This window comes from Mus pahari, chromosome 21, assembly GCF_900095145.1.
Source record: "Mus pahari chromosome 21, PAHARI_EIJ_v1.1, whole genome shotgun sequence".
Classification (NCBI taxonomy): domain Eukaryota; kingdom Metazoa; phylum Chordata; class Mammalia; order Rodentia; family Muridae; genus Mus; species Mus pahari.
The window spans coordinates 3,133,379-3,154,451 of NC_034610.1; the positions used below are offsets into that span (position 1 = coordinate 3,133,379).

General features: G+C 47.2%; 1 protein-coding gene across 2 annotated transcripts in view; it reads left to right on the top strand.

The window, feature by feature from the left end:
* The first annotated feature begins 12,815 nt into the window (after positions 1-12,815).
* Sytl3 (synaptotagmin like 3) overlaps positions 12,816-21,073 on the top strand; it is a 62,840-nt gene continuing 54,582 nt past the window's right edge. Inside the window, exons 1-2 of one of the 2 annotated variants that reach the window (XM_021221850.1) lie at positions 12,816-13,195; positions 15,600-15,818. In XM_021221850.1, coding sequence (XP_021077509.1) covers positions 13,086-13,195; positions 15,600-15,818 — 329 coding nt within the window. In that variant the 5' untranslated portion in view covers positions 12,816-13,085. The remainder of the gene's footprint in view (positions 13,196-15,599; positions 15,819-21,073) is intronic. The other variant, XM_021221851.2, reaches the window with a different exon arrangement.

Consider the following 21,073-nt stretch of genomic DNA (forward strand, 5'->3'; position numbering starts at 1 on the left):
GAGAGAGAGAGAGAGAGACAGAGACAGAGACAGAGACAGAGACAGAGACAGAGACAGAGACAGAGACAGAGAGACAGAGAAAGAGAAAGAGAAAGAGAAAGAGAAAGAGAAAGAGAAAGAGAGAAAGAAAAAGAGAGAAAGAGAGAAAGAAAGTAATGATGTTTTAATCAGGAAAGTAATTTAGGATTTAAAGACCGAAGCAGAAGGCAGCATACCAAAGCCACGTGGCATGAGCTTCTCAGGCAATAGACTACCATGGGGCTTCTCTGGCTTTCAAGGTCTTTCAAGCTGGCCTCAAACTCACTATAGGTAGACCAGGCTGGCCTTGAACTCACAGAGATCCATCTACCTCTGATTCCCGAATACCTAAATTAAAGGCATGAACCACCAGACCCTTAAATTTCTCTTAATTGAGCCTCATTCATTCCCAAATAGATACCTCAGTATGACATAAGTTGTCAAAGGAAAGTGTCTATTAGTTCTTTATTGACAATAGAGTTGATAGAGAAACAAATCATGCAGACAAGATAATTAATTGGAGACTATAACTTCTTAACTTTTGTGTCCAGACAAAGAATCAGGTTTCAGAGTTGAACATATCTAGGTCCCAGTGTGACTTCAGGTAAATTACCAAATGCCCTGCCTCCATTTTCAAATCTGTAGAGTGGGTACACTGACTTCAGCCTGCCACAGAGACCTTTAGTGTATAACATACTTGCTAAACTTCAGGGCCTNGAGAGAGTACTAAACTAAACGTGGCTATCCCAACAACAAAAACCTTAGTGACAAGAGTGTGTGGTTGCTATGGCAACATTGTGTTAATTTTGCTTCTTTGACCTTCTGTGTGACAAGGTCAAGTTTAAACCATGAAAATCCTGATTTGTTTTTTCTTTCNCTTTTACTCTGATTCTACAAGACCGTGGGAGGTGCAGGGAAAGCTGGGTAGCACAGATNCACCAAAATGAGGGGCATACATAGCACTGCCTCAGAGAGCCACGGTTCTGCCCCACTGGGATAGCCTTCCGGGACTATGTTCTAAGGGATCTGAGGCTGACCCACCTTGTAGAAACTGTCAAAATAAACATTAAAGAAACGGGACCTTGGCCAGGGCTTGGCTGGCTTCCCCAGAAAACCCACCAACAATTAATGATAATCGGCAAAGATAAACTTTTTGAGCACACAATTCCCTTCCTGTGCAGGGCTTTCTGCTAGTGTTCATTTACACAAAATCTTGGGAGCCTGAGAATGGGAGCCCAGTTCTGGCTGGAACTGGAGATAACCACTCTTCTTTATTCCTGTCTGCCTTGGATGGGTGGGTGTTCATTGCTGCTATCAAAAACCTCCATAGAGACAGGCGCTGCACAAGGAACATAAAGGATGTGGTTTCTCGGGGACAGTGGGAAGGTCTGTTTGGTCACCCCAGCTTGTGCTTTGCATTAGAGGCAGAAGTGTTGTGGCCCCACCCTGAAGCTGAGAAGACTCTCAGAAAAAAAAAAAAAAAGCTGTGGTGGAACATCTGGGCCTAGCTGCAGCCTCCAAAAGCTCCAGGCTCTGTCACTGAGCGGCTGTGGCCTGCCGGCTGTGGGCAGTGTGCTCTCAGGCACGCATGCACACTGCTACCTGCTCACTTCCATTCTGCTGGCCTGCTGCCCCCATACAACACAGGACCCACATCGATTTCCTTTGGTTCAGTGGCTGCCAGCTCAAAACACACATCAGTAGGTAAAGAAACAAGGACCTGCCTACTGCCTTTCCCCCTCCCTCCCTTTGTCTTTCCACTCTCCATTTCCTGTTCCCGCCCCCTTGCCAGCTCCAGATGCCTGAATCAAGNTCTGCTGCTGGGCCCAGGGNACCAACCAGNGTTNTTGTTTGTTTCCATAGCAAGAATGAATGCAGGCATGTGTCAACCACAGGGACAGGTTTTTGTCCCAGAGTGTGAGGTTTGCTGATATTGTCACTGTGCAAAGGCCACAGAGCATAGATGGCTATNACATCCCCAGAGGAAACAGTGTTCTGGGACTTCATGGTGGTTAGCTTTAATTGTCAACTCACCCCAACCTAGAATTCCCTAGCAGGAGAGTCTCAGTGAGGGGTTGTCTGCATTGACAGTCTGCAGGCATGTATGTGAGAGAGTCCCTTAATTGAGCTAGTTGGTGTGAGTGCCACCATCCCCTGGGGGGGAGGGAGTGGGATAGGGGGGAGGGTTCTGAACTGTATAAAAGTAGGAAGATTGAGCAGATCACAAAATTAATTAACTAAGCAAGCAAGCAAATCTGCATGTGCTTATTCTCTCTGTCTTGTCTATGGATGTAGTGTGACTAGCCATCTATGGATGTAGTGTGACTAGCTGTCTCAAGGTCCTGCCCTGACATCCCCACAGTGAACCTGGATTCTCTCTGTCTTGTCTATGGATGTAGTGTGACTAGCTGTCTATGGATGTAGTGTAACTAGCCGTCTATGGATGTAGTGTGACTAGCCGTCTATGGATGTAGTCTGACTAGCTGTCTATGGATGTAGTGTGACTAGCCGTCTATGGATGTAGTGTGACTAGCTGTCTCAAGGTCCTGCCTTGACATCCCCACAGTGAACCTGGATTCTCTCTGTCTTGTCTATGGATGTAGTGTGACTAGCCGTCTATGGATGTAGTCTGACTAGCCGTCTATGGATGTAGTGTGACTAGCTGTCTCATGATCCTGCCTTGACATCCCCACAGTGACCCTGAAATTGTAAGCTGAAACCAATCCCTTTTCTCTCTGCTGCTTGGGTTGGGATATTTTATCACAGCCAGGGAAATGAAGCCAGGACAGGCCGCCTTTCCATATGAGGTCCCTCTGTGTGACTTTTCCCATCCTAGAAGCCACCCCTGTGCTGTGGTCAGCCCTCCCTGGTTCTTCCAGCACTTTCTTCCCTCCCAGTGTGCATAAAGCATGCTTTCTTTTCCCAAACATCCTCCTGGAGTGTGAGTGGTTTGCTGGCCCACTCTTTTTCTGGCCTCTGGAATAGAGATTGGGTCCGACTTGGCTTTGTTTGCAACTCCTCACACCTAGCAGCAGCGGGTCAGTAAATGTTGCTAGATGCTGCACCACTCCCCGTGCACAGAAGGTCTGGATGCTGTAGCCCACCCTTCCCTGGGATCCAATATGGCTACACGGACAAAAGAGAAACACAGTCCACTCCTGAATCATGGTTACATCTTTCACAGTTTTGGTTACTCAGAGCAACCAAAATTCAAAAACTTGAAATGGCGAATTCTAGAAGCACGCATGTCACGTGTTGTATTTCACTGTGGCCTGTGTGGTGGTTGGGTTTCTAACTGTCAATTTGCCACAACTTGAAAAGAGAGATTCTAAAGGATTAACCCCAACAGATTGGCCTCTGTGTCTGCCTGAGAGTGATTGGCCCAACTATTTATTTTGTTGGATTTTTCAAAATTATATTTTATATTTTTACTTTTTCACTTTACATTCTGCTCACTGCCCCCATCCTGGTCCCCCCTCCCACAATCCTCCCTCCATCCCCCCTCCCCTTCTCCTCTGAGTAGGTGGGCCCTCCCCTTGGGTACACCCCACCCCCTCCCTGCACTTCAAGTCTCTGTGAGGCTAGGCACTTCCTCTCCCACTGTGGCCAGACAAGGCAGCCCAGCTAGAAGTACATAGCAGGAGTGCAGGCAGCAGCTTTTGGGATCGCCCCTACTCCAGCTGTTCAGGACCCACATGAAGACCAAGCTGCACATCTGCTACATATGTGTGGAGAGACCTAGGTCCAGCCCGTGTATGTTATTTGGTTGGTGATTCAGACCCTGAGAGCCCCAAGGGTCCAGGTTAGTTGACTTTGTTGGCCATCTTGTAGAGTTCCTTATCCAATTAGGGGCCCACAATCCTTCCTCCTATTCTTCCATAAGAGTCCCCAAGCTCCATCCACTGTTTGGCTGTGGGTGTCTCATCCATCTGAGTCAGCTGCTGGGTGGAGCCTATTTTATTGGTAGCCTTGACTGGCTTGGCCTTGCTTAGTAGACCAGGATAGCCTTGAACTCACAGAAATCTGCTTGCTTTGGCCTCCTTGGTGCTGGGATTAAAGTCCTGTGCCACAGGGCTCAGCCCTTGATTGTTAATTGATGTAGGCCTGCCCACCCTGATATGGCCCATTGGCTGTGTCCTGAACTGTGTTAAAGAAAACTGAGTAGGAGCCAGTAACAGATCGACATTCATTTCTCTTTGAGGCTGTGAGTTTCTGCTTTAACCTCCCCTCTGCTATGGACTGTGACCTGATAGTGTAAGCCAAATAATGTGGGTCCCCCTCCCCACCCCATGCTGCTTTTTGTCAGGGTGCTTATGGGAACTGAAATGGAATGACTTACTACAGTAACCTCTGTATTACTAATCTTAGAAAACTGGGCCTAGGAGGTCTCGGGGTTCTCGCTGTGCCATTGTGACAGTCTGTAAGAGATCATTGGCTTGTGATCATTTCTAGAGTTCGTTTCGAGTTTAGGAATGACTCAGGCTTGCCTGTGTGCTTCAGAGTTCTGACACTGCAGCTTTCTGCAGATACCTGTCACCAGACTGTCTCCCCCCTGCCCTGCTGCTTCCTGCTTCCAGCTTTAGCAAACCTTCCAGTCCTAGTGTGCACAAGGTTTCTCAGTCCAAGCCAGGCACTGGGTACCTCCTACTGTAGCCTGAGACTCCCATTAGAGAGAATCTCGCCTGCAGGAAATGAAACTGAACCCGCTATGGAGAAACGCAGAGTGGAAAGAACAGGGGCTAAAGGTGAAGGGGTGATTGATTTTGACTGGAAATAAGGAAAAACTGACTGAAGCGTTAGGCACCCTGTATGGCCCTTCCAAGACTAACATGTCTTAGTCAGTATTCTCTTGCTGTGATGCAACACCCTGACCCAAAGACAAGTTGAGGACGTAAAGGGTTATTTGGCTTTCATGTCCACAATGCTGTTCATCATCGAAGCAAGTCAGGACAGGAACATGGAGGCAGGAGCTGATGCAGAGGCCATGGAGTGTGCTCCTTACTGGCTTGCGTGGCTTGCTCAGCCTGCTTTCTTGTAGAATACAGGACCACCAGCCCAGGGATGGCCCTACCCATAATGGTCTGGGCCCTCCCCCATCAATCTGTATTTTCTCAGTTGAGGTTCCCTCCTCTCAAATGACTATAATTCGTGTCAAGTTGATATACACATCTAGCCAGCACACAGCAGTTCTGTGAGTCCTCCTTCAAGCACTGTTGCTAATACCAACCGGCACTTCCTGCCTGCCATACACCATGCCGCATTGTCTGTTGGTATCCACACATCACTGCCAAACATCCTGGGCTTCACACTGATTTGTGTGGACTGACATTAAGTCCTGGGTGGGTGGAGTTTTGTAAGTTGCTCAAGACCTCAGCGGCGAAGCGAGGGATAGACCAGGGCTACTTACAGGACAGCAGCCTCTTATTGCCCTCAGTTGTTCAGAGTAAATGACATTCAGTTGGCCAGAAGGAAGAGTCGAGAAAGTGTGGAAGAATATCTAATGTGATGTGTTCAATAGTCTGTGTTTGCAGGGTGCAGGGCGTGGGAGCAGGGGCGAGGCGTGGGTTGAAATGGGAAGAAGACATGGATTCTGCTAGGCACACACAAATGCAGGTCACAGTAGAGCCTCAGGTGCCAGTCTTCACGTTCCACCTTGTTGGAGGAGGTCTCAATGTCGGTAAGTTTCTGGGGGATTCTTCTGACCCCTCCCCTCACTGTAGAGCGCTGTTCAGCTTTCACGTGGGCTCTGAGGCTCTGAACTCATGTCCTCACACAAAGCACTGCCCACCCACCCATCTCCCTGGCCCCCTATGAATGGCACTTAAGTGACTTCCGGGCAGGGGGAGAGGGCGGGAGCAGGAGACATTCAGGAAGCGTTGAGGATGGAGAAGCACAAAGCCACCCTTGTGTGGTACACGAGACAGAGCGAAGACCACACAAGCTGATTGCCATGGATCACTTTCTCCTCTTGCTCATTCGAAAACATTACAAAACTGAAAAGTATCCAAGAGAAGTCTGTGTGTTTCGTCCATATTTTTTTTAAAAATACCTGAAAAACCCCAATGTCCTTTTAAAATTTCTTGGTAATACATGTGACCAGAAATCAAGTTTGCGACCACGTTCTTATTCTTGCTAAAACTGTAAGTGTTGGCTTCTTCGACAGGCCTGTTGATCTTTCTGTTTATGATAGAAAAACCGCTATTAACTAAGAAGAATTTTTTTTAGCAATTTTTCAAAAAAAAGTAGATTCTGGGGAAAGGATACTATGAATCAAGAGTAGTTTTAGTTTTTTTTTTTTTTTTTTCATCAGCCAGGCTCTATGCATCCTAGGCAAGCATGCTACCCAGGACTGTGCTCCCAGGTCTGTGCTCCCAGGACTGTGCTCCCAGCCAGTGTTTTATGTCTGTAGGCAAAGCCTCATTAAGTTCCCTGGCCAGGCAGGCCTTAGCCTCCCAAGCAGCTGAGATTGCATGAGATGCTGCTGGGCCAGGCAGGCGCTGATTCTGAGGGACTTGAAAGAAGAATTCCATTGTAGAATCTCCATATTGGCAAATGACTCCCAAGAGTCCAGCGCCAACCTAGCCAAGAGGAAGGTCCAGAGGATGTAGATCCACACCNGAGGTCATTTAAGTGACCGCTATTGAAAGAGCAACCACAAGATTCATTACAACCCAGAAATCAGGCAGAATTTAGTTCATAATCAAACTAACTCAGAAAACTGTTTATAAGCTCCAAACCAACCGATTCTCTATTCATCTCTGCCCCNATCTCCTCCAAACCAATGGCAGGCTGGAAAGTAAACAAGGGTGATGTCATTAATTTAGAAGCCACCTGGGCAATGAGGGGGCCACTAGTTCATAGGTCCAGGGNCCAGTTTTTATAGGAACTTCCTTGTGCCTCCCGTTCGCTCCTGGAGTTAGTGTGTGCACAGCGTAACTTATGTAATAATTGTAACGGTAATCAAAAAAGTAGGCATGTGTTGTAATGATGTGACATGAACTTCTCTATAAAAAAGAATATCAGCTGACAGAGGAGGTAACCAGACATCTGTGGCTGATGGTATCTGCCCACACACACTGTTGCTGGCCTGTGATTTATTGACCCAAATCCTGTAAGCGGCGATGTCTTTCTCAGATGGTAAATGATGGTCAAAGTTTTGTTTTTCTTAAGTATATACAATAGCTGCTTTCCTTGAAAATCCTGAGTATTCACGACATCCCTCGTGTGTCTCTGTGAGTTAACTTCTGTTGCCACGTTGTGTGCTCTCCCCATAAGTTGGTAAGAAAGTCAACCCATGTATGGGATTTCAGCACAGTTCGATTACAGAAGCATCCACATATCTCTAAACCAGGGGTGGTACAGTCNCCAAGGAAAGCCTGTAGCAAGTTCCAGTGGTCAATCATAGCAAACAGAATGTCCAAAGCCTCTAAGGTAATGATGATGAAAAGACACCGGCAACCATAGAGCTGCCACCCACTGGCTTTCTAGTCCAGGTTTTTGATTTTCTGAGACTTGCTGTGTAGATTGTTCTGAACTTGAGATCCTTCTGACTTGACTCCTGCGTGTGAAGTGTCAGGTGCACACCACAAACCCTGCCTTCCACTAACTCTCGTCATAAATGACCCTGGGATAAATTTTTGTGGCACTATTTTGAAAGGGTCTTTTTTGAAGTGGGCTCTTATCTTAGGGTTGCTTGCTTCAATGAAAGGCCATGATGAAAAAGCAAGTTGAGGAGGAAAAGGCGTTTACTTGGCTTCCACTTCCACATCATAGCATCATAGTCTATCACTGAAGGAAGTCAGGACAGGAACTNAAGCAGGGTAGGAACCTGGAGGCAGGAGCTGATGCAGAGGCCATGGAGGGGTGATGCTTACTGGCTTGTTCCTCGTGGTTTCCTCAGCCTGTTTTCTTGTAGAACCTAGGACCACCAGCCCATTGATGGCCCCACCCTCAGTGGGCTAGGCTCCCCCCTCCCCACCTTTGCTCATTAATGGAGAAAATACCCTACAGTTGGATCTTAGAGAGGCATCTTCTCAACTGAGGCTTCCTCCCTTCAGATAACTCTAGCTTGGGTCAAGTTAATATAAAACTAGCCAGGACAGTCCTCTAAGGCAAAAACAAACAAGCAAAACATAAACAAGATGCGTTTCAAATAACAGAAGGCTTTACTGACACTCCATGCTCACCAAGTATCCGATACTAAAAACCTATAGAAATGAGGACAAAGTCTCCCATTTGGCCAAGTGTACAGAGAAGCTGGGACCCAAGTCCCCAAGTGTTGAGAGTAACCACAGTGAAATGGATTTAGAATGCTCACACCTGGGACTGCCCAAACCACTGCCTCTCTGTCTTCTGGAATACCAGAAGTCCATGCAGGCTACAGCTGAAGTGCTTTTGGTGAGTTGAAATCTTGTGTTGTGTCCTCGGCTTTGAGTTTGTGTAATAATGATAGGTGAGTTCTTCATCTGCTTTCGAACTGCTATTGACGTGGTCGACTGACTCAGTGACCCTCGGCTTGAGGACCAACACCCTATGCATTTCTTTTGGTTTGTTCGAACTGTATGCACCCTGTGGGTTTTCTGCCGTGTTGTGTTAGCTTGGTGACAAGGAAGATCAGGGGTCTGCTAATGCTGATGGGCAGTTGCTTCACTCCAGCTTCCTGGTGGAAATTCCAGCCTCTTTTCCTTGCTGGTGANGGCTCTCTGACTTTATTCTCCCCTTTACATGCTTTTGATATAATCCCCTCATAGGACANAGCAAATGGAGGTGCCCAGAGCAGTGTCTGGCACTCTACAAATGCCCAACAAAGATGGCTAGATTGTGCAGGGGAACTCCACTCTTCTGCCACAAGGGGGAGCCAGCGTTCTCTTTCTTGAACAGGGCAGTTCCCACTCCTTGATGCTGGCTGGCCCAGGATGGAGAGGGAATAGTGTTCGTATATAGTTGTATTCCTCAAATGCACATTTGCTGGGTAAGCATTGAGGCGTCCAGGTTCCTCCTGTGGAAATGCTGTCATTATCCCTCCAGGATGTCACTCACTGGGGCCTTACCTCACTGAGAAGCTGGAGAGCCAAGCTGGAGAAGAACACACCCAGCCACAGGAACTGTTCACATCCAGTGCTCTGTTTATTTNAAATAACTGAGAATCAAGCAAACCAGCACGTGACTCAGCAGGGTGTTCACTAGAAATAGAAAATAACGAGGGGTGAGCTCAAAGCCTATGCTTGGGAAACGCGAACACTAACTTGCTCCTTGTAGCATTGGTCACACTATGTTCTAAGGTGTGTGTGTGTGTGTGTGTGTGTGTGTGCACAGGTGCATTTGTGTGCTTGTGTGCATGAAAACCAGAGATCCTCCTCTGCTCTCTCTTTTTTTTACAAAAAGATTTATTTATATAGTGAGTACTCTGTCGCTGTCTTTATGCTCATCAGCAGGGGGCGTCAGACCCCGTTACAGATGGTTGTGAGCCACCATGTGGTTGCTGAGAATTGAACTCAGGAGCTCTAGAAGAGCAGTCAGTGCTCTTAACTGCTATGCCATCTCCCCAGCCCCATCTTCCACTCTTGTTCCTCTAGTGCCATCTCTTTGTCTTTTGAGGCAGGGTCTCTCACTAGATCCTGGGGCTTGCTGATTAGGCTAAGCTGGAACTTCCTGCCTAGCTCCCAGGGTTGGGATTACAAGGTGTGACCCTGGATTGTAGACCTGTCCTTACCTGCCAGGTAAACAGTTCATGGACTGAACCATCTCACAGCTGCCACCACCATCTTCCTGCTGTTCTCCCTTTCCATGGAGACTCGGAGCTCTGAAACTGAGACCTGCTAGTTTGCTTCTGCACCTGGAAAGTTAGAACAGGGAGACCCATGTCTGAGTGGGTCTCCTGAAGTCCCTCTTGCCGTGTGATTCCTGATGCCTGGCTAAGAAGCCTGTCCAGAGCAGGCACCTAAGGGTTCTTTACTGGTGGGAAGCAGAGGCCAAGCAGCCTCTAGCTTTTCCCGTTCATGCAACCCCCACAACTGTTACCTTAACTTCATCTTACAATGAAGAAGTCAATAAACGTATAATTTCTTAGACCACAGTCCTTAGCCTGTCTTGATCTGTGGGAAACTACATCCTTCTTTTCATTAATCTTTTTAAGAATATATTTTATTACATGGCATATCTGTATACCACTTGTGTGTCTGGTGTCCTCAGAGGCAGGAAAGGACATTGGACCACATAGGACTAAAGTTACAGATAGTTGTAAGCCATTATGTGGGTTCTAAGAATTGAACTCGGGTCCTCTGGAAGAGCAGCCAGTGCTCCTAACCCCTGAGAGACCTCTCTGGGCCCTGTTTACATTATTAACTAAAACTTGACATTTCCTTCCACTGTGGATGAAAGCAAAGGCCAAGGTGAAATCGGTCAGACCTGTAACTTTGGTCCCGACAGAAATCCCAAGTGTTTTCCTGTGACATCATTTGCCTTAGAGACAGCAAAGAATTGTTTCTATCCCTGCCACTTTGACATTGTTAATCGTTACATCACTGCCGGACCTTAATTATCTCACATATCAATGAATACACAAGCTACTATGTAACAATTTTTAATACTTCAGTGTGATCAATTTCTTTTATAAGCCAATGTACTTTATCGTGTGGGCCTCCCCAGACTACCACAGATTACATAAAGGGTTAAGAGTATTTGTCGAAAGAGAGCAATGTCACAGGAGTCTGTTGCTCATCCATGTATTCAAAAGCCATCGAAGTACAGAAAGGACCCTCACGACTATGGGACAAACTAGGCTGGAAAATCAAGATGGCGTTACAGAAAGCATGCTCCTTGAATCGTCTACATTCTCTTGGTGGATGGGAGCATGCAGAATCTTTTGGCTTGAACTAAGCAGAAGCAGGGCCCGGTGCCTAACGATGCTCATAGCACATTACAGGACATAAATAATTGATAGGTTGAGGTTGCTGTGGTTATGCATATTCCCCTAATTGATGGCACTTTTTCTGAGTTCTGATGATTCTTGTAAAAAAAAATAATAGCGGACAGCCGAGGACATCCTTGCGCTAATGTATTTTCAATTAAAGTGGTGTGAAGTTAGTCGTGTGCTTTGTAATGATGCTTCAGTGAACAACTGCGTAACACATATGTAACATAATGGTCCCATAAGACTATCACAGAGATGGGGGGGTTCCTATCTTGTTCTGCATGTTTGTGGTGGTTTTGCTACAACCATACCTACTGCATGGCTAGGGTGGGACATAATAACTTTCTTTATGTGTGAAGGACATTTGATAATGCTAAGTGACCATGATACATGTTTATGCATTCACTACATTATATTTTAACTTTTATTTTAATTATGTGTGTGTTTGTGCATATGAATATAGTACCCCTAGAAGCCAGAAGGTGGCTTTGGCCCTCCAGAGCTGGAGTTACAGGCAGTTGTGAGCTGCCTAGCATGGGTACTGAGGCCTCTGGAGGAGTAACGAATGCTCTTCACCACTGTACCTCTGCTGCCCCACCATACATACTTTTTACTGGTGTGTGTGTGTGATGCATGTTTGTTCACATGTGTGCAGGAACATGTGTGCAGGTACATGTGTATGCTCAAGCATATGGAAGCCAGGTGCCAGCCCCAGCTGTTGCTCCTTGGACCTCACCCACCATGATTTTTTTTTTTTTTTAAAGACAGGGTCCTTCACTGGCCCAGAACTAGCCATTTGGCCTGCTGACCAACAAGCCCTAGAGATCTGCGGGTTTCCACCACCCGGATTCTAAGTGTGCACCTGTATACGTGGCTTTTTTCACGTGGATACTGAGGGGTAAGGTCCAGCCTTCTCCAAAGACAAACATTCACAGCAGAGCCAGCTCCGTGGCCTCCGTATTTTAAATGTTGTTTTATCCTGGTTGTCTTCTTCTTTTTTTAAAAGACAAATAAAAGAAACTGGTCACCAAGGGAAACCTGCTGTGTCTCGTTGCTCTAGCACAGGGTTCTCAACCTGTGGGTAGCGGCACAGTTGGCAATCATATACCAGATACTGTATGTATCAGATATTTATATTGTGATTCATAACAGTAGCAAATTTCAGTTATGAAGTAGCAAGTAAATGACTTTTACGGTTGGGGGGTCACCACAACATGAGGAACTGTATTAAAGGGTCACAGCGTTAGGAAGGTTGACAACCACTGGGCTAGCACCAACCCCTGTGCACCTCTGGATGGTACCCCCTTTCTCTCATGCTTGATCTAATCCTGTATGGTTCCATGCATACCAGGGGCAGTGGGCTATGTCATACATACATACATACATACAGCCTGTTATGTAGTAGGCTAGACCATCTGGGTCTATGTAACTAAACTGGTGGACTCTCTAATGTTTGTACCAACAGAACGGTTAACATTAAGCAATAGATGTTAACATTAAACGTGGGTCTCTGCCCTCTAACAAGTGAAGATCCAGAAATTTTGGTAGGAATATCCAAGTTTAAAAATTATACAAGGTGTTGAAAGATGTCTTCTTCAATGGCACGTGAATCATAGCGGAAAACGCCAAGCTGTGTCTGTCCCGCGTGGTCTCACCTCTGGAGTGGTGTTGCACAGGTGTGCACACTGATGATTGCTTTTGTTAGTTCTTTGTCTTTTTTTTTTCCAAACAGGTTTTAAGGCATTAACCAGGCTGGACTCTTTCTGTCACTTCTGCTGACCTGGACATATTTTTCTGGGGAAATTTTGCTGCCCTAACTCTTCGGGGCTCTCTCATGACTGCTGGTCAACTTCCTCGGGCTGGAGATTACTAGCGCTTTACAGAAATTATCTGCTCAGCAGCCATGCATCATTTATAACAATCTCTGGCAAAACCTCAGAAAAAGATACGCGCTTGTCTCATCTGGCAGAGCCCAGTGAAAACACTCTCCGGGTGGAACCGACTCCAGCCGTGGGGCAGCCTCGTGGAATTTGCTTCCCTGAAGGAGTATGACCCAGTTAGGAAGGAAGGAAGAGCCGCACGTCAAACACCAGTGAAACCAGAGAGGAGCTGGACTCCGGCTTCTCCGCAGGATAGTGGATCCCTTCTATCGGAAATGGCCCACGAAGTGGACCTGGAGTCCTTCAAGGAGTTGGAACGGGACGTCATTCTCCGTGTCCTATACCGAGATCAAACTGTTCAGAGCATCGAAGAGGAAAGGGTCCGGTAAGCTGCGCTTCGACCTGGGGCGGTCCTAAGGGGCTTGGATTTTTCTGCTTAGAGCCATGGCTCCGCTCCTTGGTTTTCTTGTGACTGCCAGCTCAGGACTGAGCGTCTCACCCACAGGGATCTCATTGAAGGTGTAGGCATGGGGATTGTCTTTGCAATAGAACTAAATTAATCTCACAATTCTTTGGAAAAAGGAGCCTTTGTGATGTTTGTGGGGAAACACTGCCAGGCTTCTGTCTGCCTCCCCCCCAAGGGAAAACTTCCCGTTAAGGTTCCCTACCTTGATTTCCATGGTACCTGAAGGCACAAATCAGGGGTTGGGGGTCAGAAACAGAAAACTGGGAGAATCTATTTCTGTCTTTTCTCTTTGTTCACTTTTGCCTTGAAGCTGGCTTGGAGAAAGGCGGGTAAACCTGCTAAGCCTGTTCCCTGTCCCTTTATCAACAGGAGCTTCTTTTCTGGCCTGGCTGGGTTGCAAGAGCTGTTTGGCCTGAGGTTGTGCTCACTGGTGGCTCTGGATATCGTCAGAGCCTGTTACCTGGGAGGTTCCCTCTGTAAATACACGGCTTGTTTTTCCTTATTCACCAGCAGCACACCAGAAATCTCCCTACCTGGGAGGTAGAAGGAGGAGGGTTAGGAGCTCAGGTCAGTCAGGGCTGGAGAGATGACTCAACAGTTAAGGCCACATTTTGATCTTGCAGAGGATCTGGGGTTCAATTCCCAGGACCCTCAGGATGGGCTACAACCATCTGTAACTCCGGGTCCAGGGGAACCAATGCCCTCTCTGGCCTCTGTAGGTATACCAGGTACTCATGTGGTGCACATGCATACAGACAAGCAAAACACTCATATTCACAAGAGTGAAAGAAATCTAAATATTTTTAATAAAAAAAAAGAGTTCAAGGTCAGCTTTTAGGCATATTTGAAAGCAAGCAGATTATTGAGCATATATATGCTTAGCACATAAGAAACCATTCAGACTCAGCACCAAGTAGGGGTGCAAACCAATGGTTTTTTGTTTTGTTTTGTATTTTCTGTTGTTTTGTTTTGTTTTGGATTTTTTGAGACAGGGTTTCTCTGTGTAGCCCTGGCTGTCCTGGAACTCACTCTGTAGACCAGGCTGGGCTCGAAATCAGAAATCAGCCTGCCTCTGCCTCCCAAGTGCTGGGATTAAAGGCGTGTGCCACCATCGCCCAGCCCAATGTTTTTAATAGGAGAACTTTTCCAGAGTTACAGGGGAGATGGCTCAGCAGTTAAGAGCACTGGCTGCTTTTCCAGAGGATCCGGGTTTGATTCCCAGCACCCATATGGTAGTTAATCATCTGTAACTCCAGGCCCAGGGGCCGGATACCCTCTCTGGCCTCCACAGGCACAGCATGCCCATGATGTACTAACATACATGCATGTTAAACTTCTACATGGAAAAAAAATACCACACATGCAAAATAACATTCTTAAAGAAGGTCTGCTTAGCCAAAAATACAAATTTTTTCCCTTGCTTATTTTATTTCTTTATTTGTTTATTTATTTATTTAAGACAAGATCTCATTCTACTAAGAGTTCCCAGAGCTCCCTGTGTATATAGACCTGGCTGACTTTGAACTCATAGAGATCTCCCTGCTTCTTTATCCTAAGTACCATGATTAAAGGGAGGGGCCACCACGCTTTGTCCCGCCTTTACTTCAAAACCCTTTATACGTACTTGTAAACTCTGATTTATTGAGATAATAACAGACCGAGAAAAATGGAACTTTATTGGATTTTAGAATAGCTGTTTGGAATAGTAACAGTCTCTTGGCCACTGGTGTGGAAGGTTTTATTCTGAAGGGGCAGGCAGAGCCTGAGCTGCCCCTGGGGCTGGCTCTGTTTCACCTGAGCCCAGGCTTCCACAGGTGAGGTGAGAGACCTGCATGAGGCACTGTGGAGGCTCCTGTAGTTTAGCTTCATAAATCTGTTTGAGTTTTAGCTCTGTTGCTATGATAAATCACCCTGGGAGGGGGGAAGCACTTCGAGGGAAAAAGAGGATGATTTCATCTTAGAATTTCAGGTTATCACCCAATATTGTGGGGAAGTCCAGGTAGGAACTTCAAATAGCCAGACACATCACATCCATGGCCAAGAGCAGAGAGGAACCAATGCATATTTGCTTGCTTGCTTGCCCCACTCCATTTCTCCGTCTCATACAATTCATGCCCTGTCTAGAGGATGATGCCACCCACAGTGGGCTGGGTCTTTCTACATTAATTAACTTATGACAATCTCTCACAGATATGTCCACAGTCCAACCCAAAGTAGACGATCCTTGTTGAGGCTCTTCCCAAATGATTTCAGGTTATGCCAAGTTGGCAGTGAAAACGAATCATTACACCAAACAATCATTATTCAACTTGTTGGGTCACAGGAAACTGAAGTCACACCTGCAGCATCTTCGGTGGAAGGGGGCGAAGAGCTCTAGCCAGGAATACAAGGAAAAATGCTGTGCACGCTGCCAGCGGGCTCTGGGCCTTCTGCTGAACCGTGGGGCCGTGTGTCAGGGCTGCAGCCACCGTGTGTGTTCCGAGTGCCGTGTTTTCCTGCGGAGGACTCGTGCATGGAAGTGCACAGTGTGCTTTGAGGATAGGTAAGCATTGCGGGTAGGGTATGCATGTGTAGGTATGTGTAATAGTGCTCTATTTCTCCTCTGACCCAGGACTCAGAGATGGCCCAGCGTATCTCAGTCATCAGTAAAGGTTTTCTGAAAGCTATCATACCATATCTGATTCATAGAATCCCAGGCTGCATAACCTACAGATGGGAAGGAGATATCTTAATTTTAAAAATGGCTTTATTATGTAAAATAATAAAGTGAGGCAGGGTCTCACTGTATATCCCTGGCCAACCTGCAAATCGATACATAGATCAGGCTGGCCTCAAATTTACAGAGATCCGGATTCCTGAGTGTTGGGCTTAAAGCCATGTGCCATCATACCCGGCCATAAGACATAAGACATCTTTATTTATGAATGTTTGGTGACTGATGATGGACTGATCCATAACTTGTAATTTATTTGGATTTCTTGATTATTGACTTAGTTTTTTATTGTTGTTGTTTATTTTAAAAGAGGGTCTCATGAAACCCAGGCTGACTTCAAACTCAATATACATAGCTGAGGCTGATCCTGAATGCCTGATCCTCTCTCAAGAGCTGAGATTATGGGGCCACTGTACACCCAACCCAATGTCTTGATTTTCTTAGCCCTTATCCCTATCAGGAAAAGTATCAGGGAATAACCGCAGGGATACAAGCAAGGTCCTGAGTTGCTTTCTGGGATTGTGTTTTGAATGAGGGAAGTGGGCTCAAATATAGACATCGATGGTACCTATTGATCATTTACCTATTGATCATTTACCTATTGATCATTTACTGAGTCTACTGCTATATATTTTACATGCATGTATGTCTGTGCATAGTGTGCTTTTCTGATGTCCATGAAGGCTAGAAGAGGGCATTGTATTCCCTGGAACTAAAGTTACAGATGGTTGTGAGCCACTGTGGACTCTGGGAATTGAACCCAGGGCCTCTGGAAGAGCAGCCAGTGCACTTAACCAGTGAGCCATCTCTTATGAGATTTTGTTTTGTTTTGAGATGGGTTTCTCTATGTAACCCTGGCTGGCCTGGAACTCAGTTTATAGACCAGGCTGGACTGAAACTCCACCTTTCTCTGCCTTAAGTACTGGGACTAAAAGCGTGCGTTGTAGCGCCTGGTTGCTACTGAGGTTTTTAAACACAGATGTGGTGTCTATCAACAAGCCATTTCAACAACTAAGATCACATTGGACCTGCAGTCCCACCATTCCATGTGAGAGCAGATCGTAGGTGTCTTGAGAACACGGAGCAATGCACCCATCTCAAAGAAGAGCAAACACAGTGAATGCCACACTTACTGGAAGAGAGAGTGACCAGGCACTCTGTTCTGAGAGCAACTTGTAGCATCCCTGCTCCTGTCAGAGGCCTCTGGACCAGATCGTGGAAGATGCATGCACTCACAGAGCACCATAAACCTGACTTCCCTTCCTGGGTCAGGAGGACCGTCTGCCTGGATACCCTAACATTGGTGCTTGGTTTTCTGTCCCTTTGCAAGGCTTAATGCATGTCAGGCATCCAGCAAAGGTGCAAGAGGCTCTGCCCTGTCTCTTTGAATCTGTCCCTTCTGTCACAGCACCTATGGCCCTGTAGTGGATCGCCTGCCCCCCTTTCCTGGTCTGGCTGGAGTAAGCATCATTCAGGTTTTCTTAGTTCAAGAGAAAACCCCTCAGCAGGACCATGAGCTACCCTGGCCATGTGGTGTGGGTGCGAGCCTAGAGAGGGGAGTGCATCTCCAGAAAGTTCCAAGGACTCCCTTCCCCTGCTCAGTCAGCCACCCTGATACAGGCCCTAAATGAGCCCTCAGCGATTGTCTCCCTTCTAATGGTTAACTGCAAACTAAAGATCAAGAAAGAAGGTCTGGGCCGGGGAGCTTTCCTAGGAGGGAGCTCTGTGTTGAAATCTCTGCCCTAGGGCATCCTGCCCAGCACTGTAACCTGACCCACTAAACACACAGACGTCAGGTCTGTAACCCCCAGCTTCCTTATTTTGCAATAAGGATGTTTTTCAAAATACCTGCGATCGTTGCATCACTCCAGGTGGGTTTATGAAGGAAGCCGTGTTAGAAGCTAATTCGCAGCAAGTGGGGCTTTCTCTCTCCTCTTCGCACCCCTCACTCCTGTCTCCAGCTCTGTCCACTTGGGGCCAGCACCCTGCAGAGCTTAGCTGTCTGCCATCCCCCTGTATCACGTGGCACCTAGGAAAGGGTCTTGATTCAGCCACATTTCTTCCCCTTGCTTTTTCCCTCAGTTAAAAAAAAAAAAAACTGGATGAGGGAACTAGATTTTTTTTAAATCAAGAAAGCAGGAGACTCGGGGGTGCCAATTAAAAGTATACAAAGACGGGGCAGGCATGGTGGGTTTCAGTAAGTTCCAGGCTAGCCAGGATTACAAAGTGAGACTCTCTCTTTTTTATCACTATTAATTTATTTGTTCACTTTACATCACAATCGCAGCCCCCCTCCCTCCTCTCCTCTCAGTCTTACCCTTACAAGTCCCTCCCCTTCTTTTCCCCTCCCTTGGGACACGAAGTCCCACCAGGACTAGGCACACACATCCTCTCACACTGAGGCCTAGCCAGGCACTCCAGATGGGGGAAAGGGATCCGACGGTAGGCAAGAGTCCAAGACAGCCCATGCTCCAATTGCTAGGGAACCCATATGAAGACCCAGCTGCACATCTGCTACAAGTGTGTAGGGGGCCTAGGTCCAGCCCCTACATGTTCTTTAGTTGGTGGTTCAGTCTCTGTGAGCTTCCACGGGCCCAGGTGAGTTGACTCTGTAGATCTTCTCATGGTGTCCTTGGCCCCTCCGGCTCACTCATTCCTATCCCCCACTCTCCCATAAGTCTCCCAGAGCTCCATCTGATTGTGTGGCTGTGGGTCTCTGCATCGGTTTCCATCAGCTGCTGGGTGAAGCCTCTCAGAGGACCGTTATGCTAGGCTCCTGTCTGCAAGCAGAGCCGAGTGTCACTAATAGTGTCAGGGGTTGGCTCTCTCCCATGGGATGGGTCTCAAGTTGGGCTAGACACTGGTTGGCTGTTCCCTTAGTCTCTGCTCCATCTTTATCCCTGTGCATCTTGTAGGTAGGACAAATTTTGAGTTGAAGGTTTTGTGGGTGGGTTGATGCCCCCTCCCTCTTCTGGAAGTCCTGCCGGGGGTGGCCATAGCTCCGAATCCCTAGCTGCTAGGATTCTTAGCTAGGGTCACCCCCATGGACTCCTGGGAGCCTCCCCTGTCCCAGGTCTCTAACTGCTCTCTTTTTAAAGAATGGTATACAACTTAGATTTCTGCAGAGCAAATGGCCGGTGAAGTGTGCTGGCTGTAAGCTGCTGGAGGCCCCAGAAGATATTTGGCAGCGGCCTCTTCCTTCAGTGCAAGTTTTCTCTTGGAGATATGCTGATTGATAAGAGACCAAGAGCTCAGAACTGGGAGAGACAGGGGAGCCAGACTCAGAGCTGCCAGTTGCTCCCAGACCACAGTGGTGGGAAAGTCCTTTTAAGCTTTGCTTAGAGCTCTAACCCACCTTAAGGGTGGTTACTTACTGCTGCCCACATTTTGGAGGGGATGTGGAAGCAGACGCTGTGAAGCAGTGTCTTACTGGTCCTAGCCTGCCTGCTGCGATCAGGCAGCTCTAGAGAAGCAGTCTTGAGAGGCCACGGAAAGCTTCTGTCCTGGGTCATGGGGATTGCTGTTAAAGTGAATTCTGGTCTACAGAAGCCACAACGAGGGTCTATGGTTGTCATCTGGTCGTCTAAGGTGGAAGACTGTGGTGACAGAGCAAGAGGAATGGTCTGCAAGTGTGGGCTTGTAATTCTGCTTTCTCCAGAAGCTAAGCGATGGGGGTTACAAGTTCAAGGCAACCTTCCTAAGGCTTTGACCCTTTAATACAGTCCTCCACATTGTGCTGACCCCAACCATAAAATTATTTTGGTTACTACTTCATAACTGTAATTTTGCTCATCATAATGTAAATATCTGTATTTTCTGAGGGCCTTAGGCAAGCCCCCAAGGGGTCCTGTCCTACATCCTGAGAACCACTGTTATAGAACCAAGGACCTCCCAGCTCAGGGATGGCCCCACCCATGATGTGCTAGACCCTACCACATCAGTCAGTAGTCAAAAAAATATCTTACGGGCTTGCCTACAGCCCAATCTTATGGAGGCATTTTCTCAATCAAGGCTCCCCCCCTCTCAGATGACTTCAGCCTGCGTCAAGTTCACATAGAACTAGGCAGCACACAGAGTTTGGGAAAGAGAGTTCCAGACTATGGCAGTTGGTACTGATGTTCTGGGGGTCTGTTCTGGATTGCTTGAGTATCCTGGATGCACCATCATGGTGGCAGAGGAGAAGGGTTTGAGTGAGTTCAGTAGAAAGCTGACCTGGTACCCTCCCAGTCTTGAATTATTGCTATAAGCAGAAACGATTGCCATAAGATTATGGAATGGATTAGAAGGGACTTGGTTTGGTTCAGAATGCTTTTTCTCTTGTAGTGTGTGCGTGTCTGTGAGCGTGTCTGTGTGCGTGTCTGTGTGCGTGTCTGTGAGCGTGTCTGTGAGCGTGTCTGTGTGCGTGTCTGTGAGCGTGTCTGTGTGCGTGTCTGTGTGCGTGTCTGTGTGCGTGTCTGTGTGCGTGTCTGTGTGCGTGTCTGTGAGCGTGTCTGTGAGCGTGTCTGTGAGCGTGTCTGTGAGCGTGTCTGTGAGCGTGTCTGTGTGCGTGTCTGTGAGCGTGTCTGTGTGCGTGTCTGTGAGCGTGATGGACAGAGATTGGTGTCAGGTGTCTTCCTCCACCTTATATGTTCAGTTGGGGGTCTCTCACTTGAGCTCATTAATTGGGCTATTCTAGCTGGCCGGCTTCCTTCAGGGATCCCCTGTCTCCACCTTCTGTGTGCTGGGATTATGATGGAGTGATCACACCCACCCAACATGTATATAGTAGGGAGCTGAATTACCGGTACTTAAGGGCTTTTGTTTGTTTGGTTGGTTTGGTTTGGTTCGTGACCAGTATACTACCCTCTGAGCCCGAGATTAAATCACTTTTTAGATTAGGACTTGGGGAGTAGAACCTTGCATGTGCCAGGCAAGTGCCCATCACTAGGCTGTAATACCCATGAGTTTACGTGTTTATATTTACATTTTGAGCCAAGGTCTAGTTAAGAAGCCTCCCCTGGCTTTGTACTTATGCAGCAGTCTAGACTCAAGCCTGTGATTCTCCTGCATCAGCCTCTTCCCTAGCTGGGATTCCAGGCCTGTAT